This window comes from Spinacia oleracea, chromosome 1 (assembly GCF_020520425.1).
Source record: "Spinacia oleracea cultivar Varoflay chromosome 1, BTI_SOV_V1, whole genome shotgun sequence".
In the NCBI taxonomy this organism is placed as follows: domain Eukaryota; kingdom Viridiplantae; phylum Streptophyta; class Magnoliopsida; order Caryophyllales; family Amaranthaceae; genus Spinacia; species Spinacia oleracea.
Window position 1 is genome coordinate 132,790,291 of NC_079487.1, and position 16,369 is coordinate 132,806,659.

At 35.5% G+C, this 16,369-nt stretch overlaps 4 protein-coding genes across 6 annotated transcripts; 1 reads left to right on the plus strand and 3 right to left on the minus strand.

The window, feature by feature from the left end:
- Positions 1-1,221: 1,221 nt before the first annotated feature.
- LOC130466228 (uncharacterized) lies at positions 1,222-4,244 on the minus strand. The gene is made up of 3 exons (XM_056834925.1): positions 2,891-4,244; positions 2,444-2,544; positions 1,222-1,960 (listed from the first exon to the last, which is right to left on the minus strand). Exons 1-3 carry the CDS (start codon positions 2,986-2,988, stop codon positions 1,446-1,448), a joined length of 714 nt encoding a protein of 237 aa, XP_056690903.1. The 5' UTR covers positions 2,989-4,244; the 3' UTR covers positions 1,222-1,445.
- A 1,321-nt stretch (positions 4,245-5,565) lies between these two features.
- LOC110785598 (mitochondrial import receptor subunit TOM7-1) lies at positions 5,566-6,263 on the plus strand. The gene has a single exon (XM_021990074.2). It carries the CDS (start codon positions 5,931-5,933, stop codon positions 6,132-6,134), a length of 204 nt encoding a protein of 67 aa, XP_021845766.1. The 5' UTR covers positions 5,566-5,930; the 3' UTR covers positions 6,135-6,263.
- A 572-nt stretch (positions 6,264-6,835) lies between these two features.
- LOC110785599 (uncharacterized) lies at positions 6,836-9,553 on the minus strand. 2 transcript variants are annotated; one of them, XM_056829484.1, is made up of 4 exons: positions 9,257-9,550; positions 7,979-8,239; positions 7,744-7,894; positions 6,836-7,554 (listed from the first exon to the last, which is right to left on the minus strand). In XM_056829484.1, the coding sequence occupies exons 1-4, from the start codon at positions 9,308-9,310 to the stop codon at positions 7,028-7,030; spliced, it is 993 nt and encodes a 330-aa protein (XP_056685462.1). In that variant the 5' UTR covers positions 9,311-9,550; the 3' UTR covers positions 6,836-7,027. The 2 variants fall into 2 exon arrangements, with proteins under 2 accessions (XP_056685462.1, XP_021845767.2); XM_021990075.2 differs by having other exon boundaries at positions 7,744-8,239; positions 9,257-9,553.
- A 2,028-nt stretch (positions 9,554-11,581) lies between these two features.
- LOC110785601 (protein PHYTOCHROME KINASE SUBSTRATE 1) lies at positions 11,582-14,150 on the minus strand. Of its 2 annotated transcripts, none has more exons than XM_056829492.1 (2): positions 13,095-14,150; positions 11,582-12,398 (listed from the first exon to the last, which is right to left on the minus strand). In XM_056829492.1, exons 1-2 carry the CDS (start codon positions 13,899-13,901, stop codon positions 11,745-11,747), a joined length of 1,461 nt encoding a protein of 486 aa, XP_056685470.1. In that variant the 5' UTR covers positions 13,902-14,150; the 3' UTR covers positions 11,582-11,744. The 2 variants fall into 2 exon arrangements, with proteins under 2 accessions (XP_056685470.1, XP_021845768.2); XM_021990076.2 differs by having other exon boundaries at positions 13,089-14,145.
- Positions 14,151-16,369: the final 2,219 nt, after the last annotated feature.

The following is a 16,369-nucleotide window of genomic DNA, read 5'->3' on the forward strand; positions in this document are numbered from 1 at the left end:
AATAAATTTTATATTAGTACTTTGAAGCAATTGAAGTATATTGCAATCATGCTTAAAATTTCATTGGTAATATTTATCTATTTGAAAAATATATATTATTAAAAAAATTAAATAAAGAATAATTTTTTAAAAAAAATAATTTTATTTTATTTAGTTAATGTTTATTAGAAAAATATAGAGACAAAAAATTAACATGGTAAAATATTTGTCTAATATTATTAAGAAACAAAGTATGTCAATGTCCTTAATGGTCATTTTACATATTAAACAGCTAACAGCTATCAGCTAATTTACCAAACACTTTTACACAAACAGCTAAATGCAATCAGCTAATGCAAACAGCTAACCGCTAACAGCTAGTCAAACCAGCTATCAGCTAACAGCTCCTAACCAAATAGGGTCATAATTCTCCGAGATAAACTTCAGGCCTGTATTTGAGGAGAGATTACGTAGAAAATTGGTCCTCTTTGGTGAGAGATTAATATACTTTTGTTTAACCTCCAATAAAGGTGTTTATAGTAGTAGCATTTGGGTTTTGATAGTGTAAGTGAGTTCTTTTATGGTCTAATCTATGATCTTTGACTTATATGGGTTGTGGATTGTGTGGTTACCTAAGGTCAAACTGGATAGGGTCATTTGGCACCCAAAGAAAGGGTTTTCTATCTTTTTTATGCGCATCTTATTTTGTTCTTGGGTATGATCACAGATTTACGGGGGTTAGGGTGTACTTGTGTAAAAAAAAGGCAAAAGGGACTAAATTAAGTGTGATTAAGAGTTGTTTAGACAAACATATGGACATAATAGTAAGCATCTTAGAGGTTGATTGTTGTAGTGGTTGTCATTTCAGGTTATTAGGTGTAAGAGGCTTAGACTCTTAGAGGGTAGTTTTTAATCATTCAGGCTTTGCCTATTTTAATATGAAAAAAAAATTATATGGAAAATAACTCTTAAGGAAAAACGCAATTCTAAAACAGTTTTAAAGAAAAATCAACATATTCTTTCTAAAAAGGAAAATGTATTCCACCTTGAAAAAGTTGCTTCCCACCCTCAACAAAAACACATAAATATCACTTTTTAGAAATATGCTTTCCGTCAAAACAAACAGATTGAAGTTAATATTTGGTTCAACTAAATTCAACTTTATTATTGAATATTGTCTAGTTTAGTTGGATAAAATCTTGAAACTAGCCAACTAGGGACTTGATATTGAATTTTGTCTATATCATTGTGGTTTTGACTTAATCACAATCAATCCTTACTCCAATACCTGTTATTAAACACATACAAAAACCTAAAATTTATATTACCTTGTGGCTCATACGCAACAAAAAAAAAACATGAACAATCCTCCCATTATTTACAAATCAGTTCCCCTAACCCATGAAGTTTTGACTTAAGCATTTGGAGATTAATTTAACTAAATAATAATCCAAAGATGTTATTTATCATCTTGTCCTTTGCTTCTTAAACTTGATAGTATTACTTCTTCTTCTACTCTTTCTCAAACTTGACATTTCAACTTCATTAAGTTGATTCCTTCTTCTTCTCCTTCTCCTCCTTCTTCTACGTGACTTACCTTTCAAATGAACAGAAACTTGTCCTTTCTTCAACCTTACACTCTTACAATGGTGCATTCTTCGCCGTCTTCTTGTCTCTCTCCACGACTTACGCTTTCGACCAAGACTCGAACCATAGTCATTGAAACCACCACCCTCGTCAGCTGAAATAGAGGATGTACTAATGTAGCCCAACTCAACATCCCTACTTAGTTGTCGCCTTAGACGACGTCGTCTGCCACGATAAACTCGTTTGGTGTACCGGATCTTATGCCAACAGAAACAACAAATGTAGTCTAGTGTCAACCATGAAGTTTCACAAACAGCCCAACATAGCTTACATAGGGTCTTTGCTATGCATTGGCATAATCCCAACTTATATAATAAGTACACGAAAACTAGGCCTGCAACAATAAAAAAGTTACAATCTTTACATGTGGTAATACTTAAACATGAACGTAGAAGTACAAAATTAGATGTAAACAAACAAATAGTTACGGTGTCACATTTAATCCATCATTATCAATGAGGACTTCACCTATTGGCTAAGAGTCTAAGACTGTATACGATAAGTCTCATATACAAATGTCCCACCCCATTTGTAAATTACATTTCTCTTTTAACTCTTAATCCATTATTAATTCAACCTCTTAAAGTTAACGTTACGATATTATGATATAAACTTACCCATGTTTTACGGAGTATTATTCTTATACTCTTCAAGTTACTTAATTTTAGTTGAGACCCTCAAAATCGGAACTATTCAGGATTAATCAAAAGGTAAGACATTTTAAAGAAAATTGAAACATGCAACTTATAATTTCAAAGGACGATTTAATCTATAGCGATTATAGGTGAAGAGGATACAAAATAAGGATATTACGTACATATGTATAAGAGACAACAAGCAAGTAGAAATTTCACCAAGTCGGCTATGCAGATGTGCTCGATAAAACAAACGACGTCCCATCTTCCATCACACACGTCTCTGTAACATCAAAACAATAATTATTACCAATGATGTCTTGCCCCAGTGGTTAAGACTGAGGGCCTGTGTACGATAGGTCTCAGGTTCGAATCCCCCCGCCCCCATTTGTGATTTATATTGCCCTTGTGGCTCATTCTCACCCAAAAAGAAAAACAATCATTATTAATTTTTCCAAACAATTTAGTAAGGAGGGAAGTAAGAACTCATTGGTACAATCAAAGTAATTAATGATAAAATAACCATATTACATTCCCTCAAAAAACAAAAACAAAAACCATATTACATCAACTGATGATCTACTCGTAGTATTACACAAAGAAAATGCGGAAAATGGGATAAAACTTACTGGCATGATCGACCAAAGATGGATTTAAATGGAGTTGCGATTACGTTTCCGGCCAGAGAACCAATGTCACTTAAAACTTTGCTTGTAGAGGCCCCCATTTCTGGTTCTCTAATCACATTCAAATACTCCTAATTATAACTAGCTAATCTCCATTAATTTTCTAACTTCCTTTCATACTTCTAAAAATCTTACTCATATCCCTTCTTTTGAGTTAAAAAATTTACAAAGAGGAAAAAGAAAATTTAAAATCCTCTCACGGAATCATAACCGGTAAGATAAGAGGCTCTTTGGTTTGAGGGAAAGAAAAGGAAAGGGACTTTAATGGAAAGAAAGAAGAAAGAATGAAAAAAGGAATGAAGTCATGAAGAAAACAACGAACCACTTTCTTAACCGAAGTCTTCCAAGAGTATGTTAAGAATGGAGATATCTTTTTAATTTTTTTTTTTTTTAGGGTAGTTAATTATTTTTTTGTGGGTAGTTAATTAAGACTTTTTTTTTTTTTTCTTGTTACCACCCGGTTCATCCTTAGTGGTTATTCCGGATTTGGGGCGAGTTCTGGGTGGATAGGTTGTAGTTCTCTCCAAGTGTTGTGGTGGATCGAACACGCGGTTCGCCCTACTAAGCTTAATTAATTAATGGTGGAACGACGCTCAATGTTGCGGTCCAAATAATCCACGTACCAAACGATATTCTTTCTCTACTCTCTATCAAAACATAATTTTCGAAATCATTTTTTCCAATTTCGATCTCTAAGAAAAAAGTCAATCAATTTTCGAAATCATTTTTTTCAATTTCTCTAAGAAACACACTATTTATATGTTAATTTCCTTTACTTTAGTACTACAATTTAGTTTTTTCGTCATATAATGTGTATTACATTGTTTAACTATGTAAATGCTTTTCACTAGTGATTATATCTAATTTTCTTCATATGAACTTTTTGAACAATTTCTCTAGCATATTATTTGTTGTCATCAGTTGTCATAACACCATTTTTAGTCTTTATATAATCTAGCACGCATAACGTGCATATAAGACTAGAATATTTCAAACAATCAACTTTATTTGCTCCTGATAATCCGGAATGTCCGGCAAAAGACAGATACCCGAAATATTCGAAAAAAATGGATTTCGAAATATCCGAAAAAATCGGATTATCGAAATATCCTGAAAAGCTGGATATTTGACTCGAATACTTTTAAATTAAATTGGATACTTCGGATTGGAAATCTCAAAAAAATTCTATCAGATCCGGATCAAAATTTTACAATCCAAAAATTATCGGATAAAATTTAATCGAATCGGATCGGAAATCCGAAATACCCACCCCAAGTGGACTTGAATGATGTTTGTGCAATTTTGTTTTTGAAAAGGGAAGGGAAAATTGTTTTTTACACCTAAAAACTAAAACTTGTATTTTACAACCTAAAAAAATAAACTTGTTTATTACCACCTAAAAATGGAAAAAATAGATGAAACCGTTATGTAGAGGGTCACAATAAGGGTAATATATCTAATATTTTCTCTTCTTCCACAAACTCATGTATTTAGCTCCATTATCTTCTCCTACTTCATTTTTTTTATGAATTCACATGATTTTTTTGTCTTATTAATTTACAACATTAACAAAATTCAATGGAAATGAAGAGAAGAGGGTGAAGGAGTTAAATAAAATCGCAGAGAAAGTGTATAAAATTGAAGGAAAATTGAATTAGTAAGCCTCACATAACGATTTCATCTTTTTTTCTGCTTTCAGGTGGTAAAAAACAACTTTTTAGATGAGAAACACAATTTTTAATTTTTTAGGTGGTAAAAAAATCGATTTTTTTAGATGGTAAAAACAATTTGTCCAAAAGGAAAAGATACAACAAATTTTAAGATAGTTTACTCTCAACACTGTACCCTAACAAATCTACAAAAATAATATTCCGTATAAATTTTTTTATCATCTATGTATGGATTAATATCTTAAGGGGCGTTTGATTCGAACGGGGTAAAGGGAATGGAATCAACAATGGAAAAGAGGGGGAAAGGAAAGGAATTCCCTTTGATTTCTTAGGTTGTTTGAGTGGGATTTTAATTTCACGTATTTCTCCTTCTCTCTCCTTCACCCTCCTTTGCTACACCACGGTTCCTCTCCTCTCTCATTCTCCCTCCTCCCAACATCTCTCGCCGCCTCCCGTGGGTCGCCGCCTCCCGTGGGTCGCCGCCATCACCAGATTTTCAACCCGTGGTCGCCGCCGCCAACCAACAGCTACCCATTAATTCTTCAGATTGAATTCGCAATTTGCCAACCACTTTGATCCTTCATGTTAAGGGCACCTCCCTTGCCGCCCTTAAAGAAATCTCTCTCGTTGAGCAACATACTGGTGTGGTCGTCGGCGGCGAAGGTAGAGGTAGTTCGCTCATGCATAAGATGCGGCTCACATCGAATCCGCGTAAATTCAGATAGATCGCAATGATTGCCGTCCAACTTATCTCGCTGCCGCCCAATGACGGTGGTTCTTGGTTAGGTGGAGGTGGTGGGTCAGGTGGCTGTTAGGTCTCGGAGGTGGTGGTGGTCGAGTGATTGGGAGGGTGGCGGGGTTAGTTGGGTGGGTGGGTGGGACAGCAAGTGATGGATTTGGTAACTGGGGAAAGGGAATACCAAACCCTTGGGAGGGTGGGGAATCAATGTAGAGGAGATTGGGGGAACAGAGAGGGTAATGGGAATGATTAAAATGGAGTTACAAATAACGACAAAGGGAATGAATCCTGCTCATTCCCTTTCCCTTTCCTGAAGACCCCCAACCAAACGGCACCTAAAGGTCTGTGTAATTGAGTTTCACAAATCCTAACCAAAAAAATATCCTCACTTGGGTTTACTAAGTGAAGCCCAAATGCTGTCAAAAAAAGTGAAGCCCAAAAACATGGACCCGAAAAAAGTAGCAATACGGGTGGCAATACCCAGATTTAAATAGCCTCAGAAAGAAAATCAAAGGGGTTAGACAAATTCTAGGGTTTAAGGAATCGTTGATCAAGATCTCGAGGAGAGAGAAAAATGGCGATGCCGAAAGGAAAGGGAAGAAAAGCTCGAGTTGAAGAAGAAGCTTGCAATACCTTGAAGTGCGTGCAAGATTGGACTAATTGGAGTTTGAAGAAGGCTAAAGTTATCACTCACTATGGTTTAATTCCTCTGATCATCTACATCGGGATGAACTCTGAGCCTAAGCCTACTCTTTCTCAGCTTCTCTCTCCTTTTTAAGCATGTATTCTCTCTCTCCTTTTAAAGCATGTATTATGTTTTTTTGGGTTAATCAAGCTGTTATAATACTATCATAAATTGTTATGAAACTTCAGAAATTTATGACAAAATTTTAGGTTTTTTTGGATATATCTTCATTTTAATTCGTGTTTTTGTTGCCAGTTTGATTGTTTTTACTTTCTTTAATCAGGTTAATTGTAATTGTTAGGTTTAGACGAAGAGGGGGAATGATTGTGAGTTTTGTTGATTGTATTTAGCTGAATGGAGGAATGTAAGAATGGCGATGAATGGTTGTTGTTGTTAGGTTTTAGACAAAGGGCAAAATTGTTTGAATGATGATAAATTCTGCTGATAATAGTTGTTAGATTTTAGATGAAAGGGCGAATTTGTTGGGATGCTGATGAATTTGGTGGTTAGATTTTAGTTGAATGACAATATTGCTACAACTGTGTATTTTGGTGATTATAATTGTTCAATTGTTGGGATACTGATGAATTTGATGATTGGATATTAGTTGAATGACAATATTACTAGAACTGTATATTTTGGTGATTATGATTGTTCAATTGTAGTCGAAATCACTTGGGCTGTCTGGGTATTTCATGGTTTACAGATATCGGCTTTTCGTGTTCCATAATCTCCTGAGTTAAGATTTGGTCACAGCTTAAATACATCATTGTTCAGTTGATAGAGGATCGGAGTAGACACCAAAACATCTGAGTAGATTTCCTGTTGCTCATTCAACATGGCAACATATTACAAACCATTTTGCAGATTCTAAACACAAGTCACAAAACATCCTAAATACTATACATCCTTCTATAACTACATGTTTACACTACGAGTCTACGAGCACGAGAAGTGCCAAGATGGTGGAGAGTTGTATGAGACCATCAACACCAGGTACCTTCAAAAAGCGGAGCAGTTGGAGTTACATCTGCTCCGAAAGTCTTGACTAAATCCGAGCACTTAGGATCTGGTACCTCTGTTTCAGTGTAAAGCTCCAAACCCAATTCTTCCTCTATGTCATCAGATGCTGAAATCAAGAGGAACTCACACCCTTCATAGTTCAGAAAATCAGGAGGATCCGCTGGCACAAATCGCTTACTTCCGAACTGCCCTTGAAAGTGTGCTGGAAACACGGCTTTGCGTTTGTTTCCAACCCCTTGGAATTCAGACCTTCCACCTCCTTGTTCTGGACTCTTTATTTGGATGATAAAAGAGCCTTCACGCTCTACGTTGAGCTCTTCTTGAGGTTCGTTTTCCTTGTCTTTTGGGGGAAGTTCTAGTTTGTATACTAAATGAGTGTGCATCTTTTTTCCTTCAGAGTATTTGTGTCTTAGGATGCGGTATACACCTTCTCCTAGGGCCCTTGCACTGGGTTTGTGCCGATGTCCCCTTGTTGCAGTATCATATTCTTCTGCTCATCACAATGCACCATAATCTAGAATTAATTGTAGTACTAAAGAAAGACTTCTCTAACCAATTAGACTTTGTTCTCTTCACTTAATTCTTATTGCTTATTAGAATAGACCAGAAAAAGCAAAAAACACTCGAGAAAACATCCAGACCTAGACCAGCAAGAAGACGACGAGAAAGATGGTTATACCTCCGCGAAGAGCATCCTTGATATCATCAATCTTTGTGGTGACCAATTCGACAAATCCCCAGAAAGGCCTACTTTTCTTACCAGGATCAGGAAGACTCTTCTTTCCCATGACGATAAATCGCAAAAGTGGTTCCTTTTCTATGTTAACTTCCTGCATAATCAAGTTCCAACTATCAAAATACTTCATGTAACAAGTTTTCACACACAAAATAGAAAATATATGCAAGTGTTGGACCTTTGTTCCATGACCACCCTCAGGATGTTTCTTGAGACGGCGATTTTCATCATCATTTTCGCCTTTGTCCTCGTGACTTGAGCTAGGATTATGCTCTGACTTGGCACCTTCTTTGCCGGAATCAGGGGTTTGCTTCTCTTCAATTTGCCTTTCACCGGATTCAGGGCGTAAAACTATGTACATTCTTTGAACATCGTCTGCACTGTGAGCTTCTTCTCTGTTTACTTTCGGCCTATAGAAGAAAAATATTTCTCCTCTTTCCTGCAACATGTAATAACATTTTTTTTCTTCATATTTCACTCCTTCAATCCACAACAAATTTGTTGCAATCTAAATAGAATTGAAGGCACTCAAAGATCCTGCATCCTAGCTTGATGACAAAAAATCACCACTTGCAACTTCCAGTTTGCCAACAATTTGCTAATTCAAAATTCCTAATTGTGTCACTAACACACTATAGTAGCTTCATCATAACCCATCAAATCCATGTACAGGACTCAAAGATCGCAAAATCAACTTAAAGTGTGTCAAAATCAATTTCCCATATTTTGTCCTTAAACTCAAAATGTTCCCCAACACTTGATAGTCTAAATTCTTATAACTGTTGGTTGTTACTTTTTTTTATAGAGCTTTTACTATTTAGGTTTGGGCATTAGTCTTTGTTCCTTTTATCTGATCTGATCTGATTTTTCTAGTTTCTGTTCAGAACGGTCTGAAAGTAGTCCATGAGTGCTTTTATTTTTATTTTTATTTTTATTTTTGTCCGGTCTGACCTGAGTTATTTTCTGGTCTGATCTAATATGGAGTAAGCCATAAGAATAAGGCTTGCATGGTGTATTTGTGTGTACTCAAAACTTCGACTTTTAAAATCTATCCTTCCATTTTCCAAAATCTATCTATTCAATCTTCCATAAACCATCAATCAAGTTCGTTTGTTAAATCTCTTAATTTTTTTTTATTTTTTTTTGACAACATAGATCTCTTAACTTGAATACACGTTTACATACTCTGATTCATATCATTTATGAGAAGTTAGAAATCTCTTAACACGCAACAACATACTACTACATATAACAATATGGAGTTCTCAATAAGACATGAAACAATCAGTTACCTACTATCTTATGAAAAATTCACATTCTGGACAGACTGGACTTATTTTAATTTTTTAACATGCAACAATATTAGCACAATAAACAGTTTCTCAGTAAGACATGAATCAATTAAGCTAGAAATGTACGTGTAACAGTGTGTATAAGTGTGACAGAGAGAGAAGACCTGAATCTCGACTTGTGGATCACTCCTGGTCTTTACTTCTTCACCTTGCCCCATATTTTCTCTGATTGCATGCGTTTCTGCAAATTCACAAAATTGCTCAACCGTCAAATGAAGAAACGGTTATTACAAAAAACAAATACACCGGTATATTCCGGTAAAGAGATAAGGACACGTGTTCTTCTTTTGCATATCATTGCCACGTTGCGAGATTCTTGCTATGCCACCACCATGTTGTTCAATGTTTTAATCGGTTAAATGGAGGAAGTTTAACTTGGGAAAACCATCCTTTCTCACATGGGTAACGGAGTACGAAATATACTTGGTATGAATAGTGGCAAATGTCCAAATATTGCGAGTATTAAAAGACGGATGAAGTAGTATTTATATATTCAAAAGAACGTGAAAAGTCATTCCAAAAGACTAATTCAATTATCTTATAGTCTTTTTAACGTTAAATGTGTATATTATTATAAAAGGAATAAGAACTCATAAAAATAGCCAATAATAGTTATATGCTGAACCAAGTGTACAATGAGCATTCTACACATGTCCATAGGCTCCAATTTACATTAATGACCATGGCCAACCTCTATAAACTTTGATCGGCATAAAACCATGCCGTTCAATCGTTCATCCTTTACATATATAGTTGGTTATACGCACTTCCGGCCTATATTCTGGCATGATCTTGTCTAGTGTGGTCTGAACTCCATCGAAAATAGCCCGAGACCACTTGTATAGTTACATGGGCAAAATTAGGGGGGTTGCAGGGGCGAAATTAGGAGAGGGCTGGCGGGGGCCATGCCCCCCTACATTATATGTTCAAGTATTAAATATGCACTATAAAAACACATGTCTAATATAGTTCAAGTGATTATTTTCCTTAAAAATTAGAGGTGTAAGGAGGTATAAGGTTCGATTCTTAACTACCTCAATTTTATAACTGTATAGTTGTAACTTGTACTACGTATCTACTAATAGCCAGTAATTGAACATATTCGATGATATATACATCAAGCCTGATAGTCACACGGCCCACACCCAACCGCATTTGTCATGTGTAATCGAAAGCTGTCCATGCATCATTATATTAGGTACTACGAGTACCCTAACAATTAACATTGACAAATATTCTCTTTTATAAAAGCTTGAGTCCTTGTTAAATTTATTAATTAGATGCCGACGTTTTTGCATGGCCTATAATTGTTTTTCCTAAATGGTTTAGTTTCCCTCCACGTAAATCCATTGCTTCCTCAAGATTTTAGTATTATTCCATCTTTAATTGATTGGAATTGGGGACAAAGTATGAAAATGTTTAATTATATCACCTAATTTGGGGATTTGATCTCATCTTCTGGTTTCCGGATATATTTAGAATTAGGTGTATTTAAGTGTTTTTTCTTTTTTTTGCTTTGCACAAGTGGAAAGAGCTTAAAACTAGCAAAATTGATCAAACAAACATAAATACACCTTTAAATACACCCCGGGAACAAGATAGATGGTATACCAACTCGTAACACTCCTTTTTTTTTATTTTTTTTTGGTTTACTCCTTTCGGAGGTGGTTAGTAGTCTGGTACGGGCTGAGCTGCATGAATCACTTTGCTGTTTTATACTCAGTTTGGTAAACTAATTAATCATCCGTACATTATGGCCTTATGGGACACTACACTACTGATTCAACCAAAAGCATATGAATTTTTGTATACTTATCCCATATTTTTAGTACACAAGATTTAGGCCTAGTGGCCTACCTTCTCTTAGGTACTCAGCCTAGGAGGCTAGGAACAGATACAACTAGTCTCCCTGACTCTCTCGATCATGACCTTTGGTGCAACCCAGTTCTCTTCATCAGATTTTTACTAAGTTAAAATTATGTTCACAACCTATATGCAAGGGGTCTAACACTTTCCGTTTTAGCCAACTTCCCACCCCGTAGAACCAATAATGACGAATAAAATTTAGGAAAATTTGGTAATATTAATCCAACCTTTGGCCGATTTTCTTTTATTCCTACAACATTATTTTTAATAATCCCATATTACTACCCAACGACATTTTTTTTGGGCTTAAGTGATCGGTAGCCGGTGAAAAAGTCAACGAGATGGTGATGAATTGATGATGATGGCTAGCTGAATATATCGAGGGAGAAGAGAGGGAGTATTTCCACGAAGAGATATATTACCGCTTACAACAAGTTTATGACCTGTTGGGCCCAATAAATGTCGTTGGATAGTAAATGTGAGATTATTAAAAAATACATCTTAATAAAAGAAAATCGACCAAAGATTGGATTAATATTAACATGTTTTCCTCAAAATCGATGGGTTATAAAAACTTACAATAGAAAAATGCATGATTGACAAAAATAATACAGTACTACATGCTTGTACAATAACAATAATAATAATAATAATAATAATAATAATAATAATAATAATAATAATAATAATAATAATAATAATAATAATAATAATAAAAAGACCCTATTATTGAATGTACAAAAGATCAGAAGTAAAGCTATGTCTTTGTCTATAACCAAATCCAGGCAACTTAGCCTCAGCTTGGAACCTTGTAACTGGATTAAACGAATCTGACAGCCTATTCATTCTCTGACTCTCAGATTTCCCCCTAACAGGACTTTTTCGATGAACTTCCTTAGCCACATTCACAGCTTTCTGACTCTTACACCCTAAAAAAACACCAGAACCCTGTTTCTGAACCTCCTTATTCATAGACCGTTTAGCAGATTTTGAGGCTGCTAATTTCCTCGATCTATAATCCTCAGAATCAGAAACAACTGAGAAATCAGCAGCACTGGCAGTTACAACACTCCACTCAATGCTAGCCTCGCTAGGTGCATATCGAGTTGTAGTTGGTGTCTGATTGAATGGGTTGGAAGTACATGAAAGGCACTCGATCTCAAACAAGTCGGAGCTAGCATCGCTCTCTGTGTCCTTGTACGTCTCACTAGGCGCGTCTGAGGTGGTGCTAATCTGATCTTCTGTAGTTCCTCTTGGGATTGCATCCCATGATAGCATATTCAGCCTCTTTTGTAGGGTGAACCTTTTGCTTCCTTCATCTAGATCACTGCCAAACACTTCTAGTGACTTCCTTGCATCATCTTCATCGACATCTACTAACTGAAATGGCGAATCCAACAGAAAATTAACTATTTTGAGTCAAAACAAAACTTTTTAAAAAAATTATACTACAACGAACCAACGGTCTCATTTTACTTCCCTCGTTTTGACCAAAAAACTCTCACAAAAACTGGTCAAATGGGGCAAGTAAAATGAGACAGAGGGAATATGTTGGGAGTAGGGGACAAAATGGCTTTGCCCGTGAATGTAACTGAACCTTGTTAATTGCTGATTAAAATGATAAAAGTATTATTAGGTTAATTATGATAATATGATATGATTAGTGACTAATTAGCTGGAATATGACCTAAGTTAATAATCGACAACAATAACTAAACACATAAGTAGTAATTAGGGGGAGCAGGCGAAGAATCAAACTCTGGTCTCAACTACCACACTTATGAGTCCTTATCAACTAGGACAAAGATTAGATAATGCATAGTAAATCAGCTGTTAAATATATAATATTTGTTCTTGGGGGTTTGACCAACCTAATTTCTTTTTTTGGGCCCCAAAATTTTGTGCCCGGTGCTCCTTTAGCCGGTCCTGGTAGTAATTGGTAACTTTTAACAAGCTAGGTAGAAATTTGCAAAGTTACTAAAGACAGGCATGGGTAATAATTGACAAATTTCAGTTTTGAGCCAAAACAAATTTAAATCACAAAATGGGTCTGTCTGTCTGTGAAGGTACCTGAACCTTGTTAATTGCTGTAAGGCTAGCAGAATTTGAGAGTGGAAAGACAAAGGGGTCAACATTGTTATCTAGCCGCAGTTTGTTCATCCTTGCAATTTCAGCTGTGTCAAGGCTTGTCTTGATCGATCTCGTCTGAGTTCCATCACTGATGCGGCCTCTGCCTCTGCCTCTGCCTCTGCCTCTGCTACCATGATCAGTGAATTCTTGATCAGTATCAACAGACTTCCCTACACAACAAGAACAGGCCAGTAATGACATTGTCTTTCCCTGCTGCTGATTTGTTTTACGTTCATTCGTCGTCCTAGACGGAGTCCTATTCAAACGCCGTCTTAACAGTGCACTCTGGCTATTCGAACTCACCTCTGACTGACTGCTAGAACCTCGAGACTGAACTACTATCAGCTTATTGTTCGAGTTAACCCTGACAACCTGCTGTTGATCATCATCAGTACGGTCTTCAACATCATGTCTGTGTTGTTGTTGTTGTTGAAACCTTCCACTTATTGATCTTGTTGAGAATTTATCACTCTCCTGATCTATTACACCACTGCTGAAGTACTTATCAGCAGTAAAAACATCGATCTCTCCATCCTCCGCCTTCTTCTTCTTCTTCTGCCTCGACTTATGCAGATGATGATCATGCTGGTTTTGTGTGGACTCAACGAGGCTACGGATGTATGCTTCCTCACTGGGATTGAGGTAAGAAGAAAAGGAAGCTTCGCGAAGGCTACTGGTGTTATTGATTTCAGAGGACCAATAAGGCGGTAGGCTGAGGCGGGTGTTAGTAGATGATGATGATAATGAAGCCATATTCAAAGGATTTGTGGTTTGAAGATCTTAATTAAGCTAAAGAGAGCTCAAAGTTTGGAGATAATGACTTTACAATAGAAGAGAATTTCGTTATATAAAGGGGTAATGAGACATACACTTGTATAATTACAGCAGGGCTGCAGGAAGATAGCTACCAAGAGACCGAAAATGACTATACTCTGAATATGTCTAGAGAGTAGACAGTATGTACAAGAATGGAGCAAAATATCACCAACCCAAAATATTAACGGTACGTGGATGTTTTTTTTGGAAGATTAAGTGAATTGGCTTGTACATTTTGTGTATGGAGTTAATTAGACAGTTGACACAACAAAATGAATTGTCAATTTCACCTAAGTTTTTTCTAATAAGTTGTTTTTGGTGCTATCTCAGGTAAGAAGACATGGAATTGGTGAGTAAAGCCTCTAAATTTTACTAGGTACTTGTAGTACAGAGTACTTCATACTTCCTCCATTTCGCAATAGATGCATCGTTTCTCTTTTAGACACTATTCATTAACTAACTTTGACAATTATTCTTTCACATTATGTAAAAACAAACATAGTCAAACGAATCTTGTTAAATTCGTATCAATATGAGGATTCCAAATATCATTTTTTTATAAGTTTTACTTACACGCAGTTAGAGATATTAATATTCAAATAAACACGTTGAAATACGTGGAAAAAAAATGCATCTATTGCGAAACGGGGGTAGTAGAAGATAAGAAAGTTCCTCAATTTGTGGACTATATATAGACAATGAGCATAGGTCAAAAAAAATTGACATTGTGTGAATGTTTGGCAAAAGGTTCAGTTGAATTGTAACGGTCATCTTCGAGTGGTGATAAGTGTTAGGGTTTGGTTCCCATCAAATTTAATGGATGGAGTCTTTTATTAAATTATATACTTCGTATTAATTTCTAATATGATACATCCCGATAAGTTCATGTTGTTTTGATCGGATTTAGGGTAATCGGGTCGTTCAGAACGAGTTTGGTCATGTCCAGGTGATAGATTCATACTGATTTCGGGTTCGTAAGTTCTTCAGCTATAGTCAATGAATCTGAGCTTTGTTTGACAACACTAGCTAACTAAAATAGAGCTGAAACTTATAAAATGTTAAACTGATAAGGTCCCTATTTGAATGACTTATCCGGTAAAATTAATTGTTTAAAAAGTAATTTTTTAAAATATAATTATTTTAAATATTAATTTAAAATAGATTACATGAAAATCTTAGAAGCTAAATTGAGATGATAGTCGTCAAAGTAACTTCTCAGTTCAAGTTCATTTATGGACCTTAAATTCTATTTACCTGCTTGTCAAACAACTCTATTCATTTAAAACGATTTAAAGTTTCAGAAGCTTATCATTTAAAATGCCTAAAATAGCCTGCTATAAAAATAACCCATCACTACACAAATTAATTATCGGATCATTTCAGGTCAGGCCGTGTAAAATCTATCATTTCGAAAAGAGTTTAGATGTCATGTAATTGGAGTGGGATGAATACAAATATGTTTTGCTAGGTCCACTAGCCTTGCCTTCAACATACTCAAAATGAAGGTACATGCCAAAAGGAATTGATCTTGTAGTAGCCAAACAATTGGGTGATACATATGGCCTAGGGGTCTTGTGAATTGTGACTCTTGTCTTTTCCAAACCATATTGGACTATTGGTGATTTTAGTCTTATATTTTATTTTCTTTTAAAAGAAAGAGCCAACTACATATCACATGATAAACATACGGTGAGAAAAAGTTGTATTGACGTTTTGGCATAATGGTTAAAATAAGCGTTTTGTATATCCTATATCAGAAACTAATTTTGGCACACCACTTAGTAAGTAGAACGCAGAAAACCGTGCTCTCATAGCGACTGTGGCAAAAACAATTTTTAGTGTGACAAAATTAGTTCCCCTACATCATATAATCGCATATCTCCCGTTTATTACTTTATTATTAATGTATTATCCTTATGGTTATAATTCAATGGGGAAAAGAAAAAAAACCCGGATAAACATGTGGTATGACAAAGAGCCAGTAAATGTTGGATTGTTGATGAATTGCATCAAATTCATGACAGTTGGAAGTTTACGAAAATTCAAGAAACATTTAAGTTATTGAAAACTTTAATTTGATGTTGGACTCGAGCTTTTAATACTTGGATTGCGATGTTGCTCTCTTTTACCATGCATGAAAATGACCATACCTTATGAGATTACAAACTTGTTGGTTGATTTCCTAATTATTATATTATTGATGTTATTATCATAAAGCATGATCTAATTAATCACATGAATGAATGCAACTACATATACACTTTGGTCCCTACTTAAGTATTCACATATTTTGATCTATCTTAACTTGGATGACCAATATAAAGTTGTATGTCTCCCTCGACACTATTAAACAATCGACCTACACGTAATTTTTTCTGAAAATTACTACCTCCATCGCATAATTT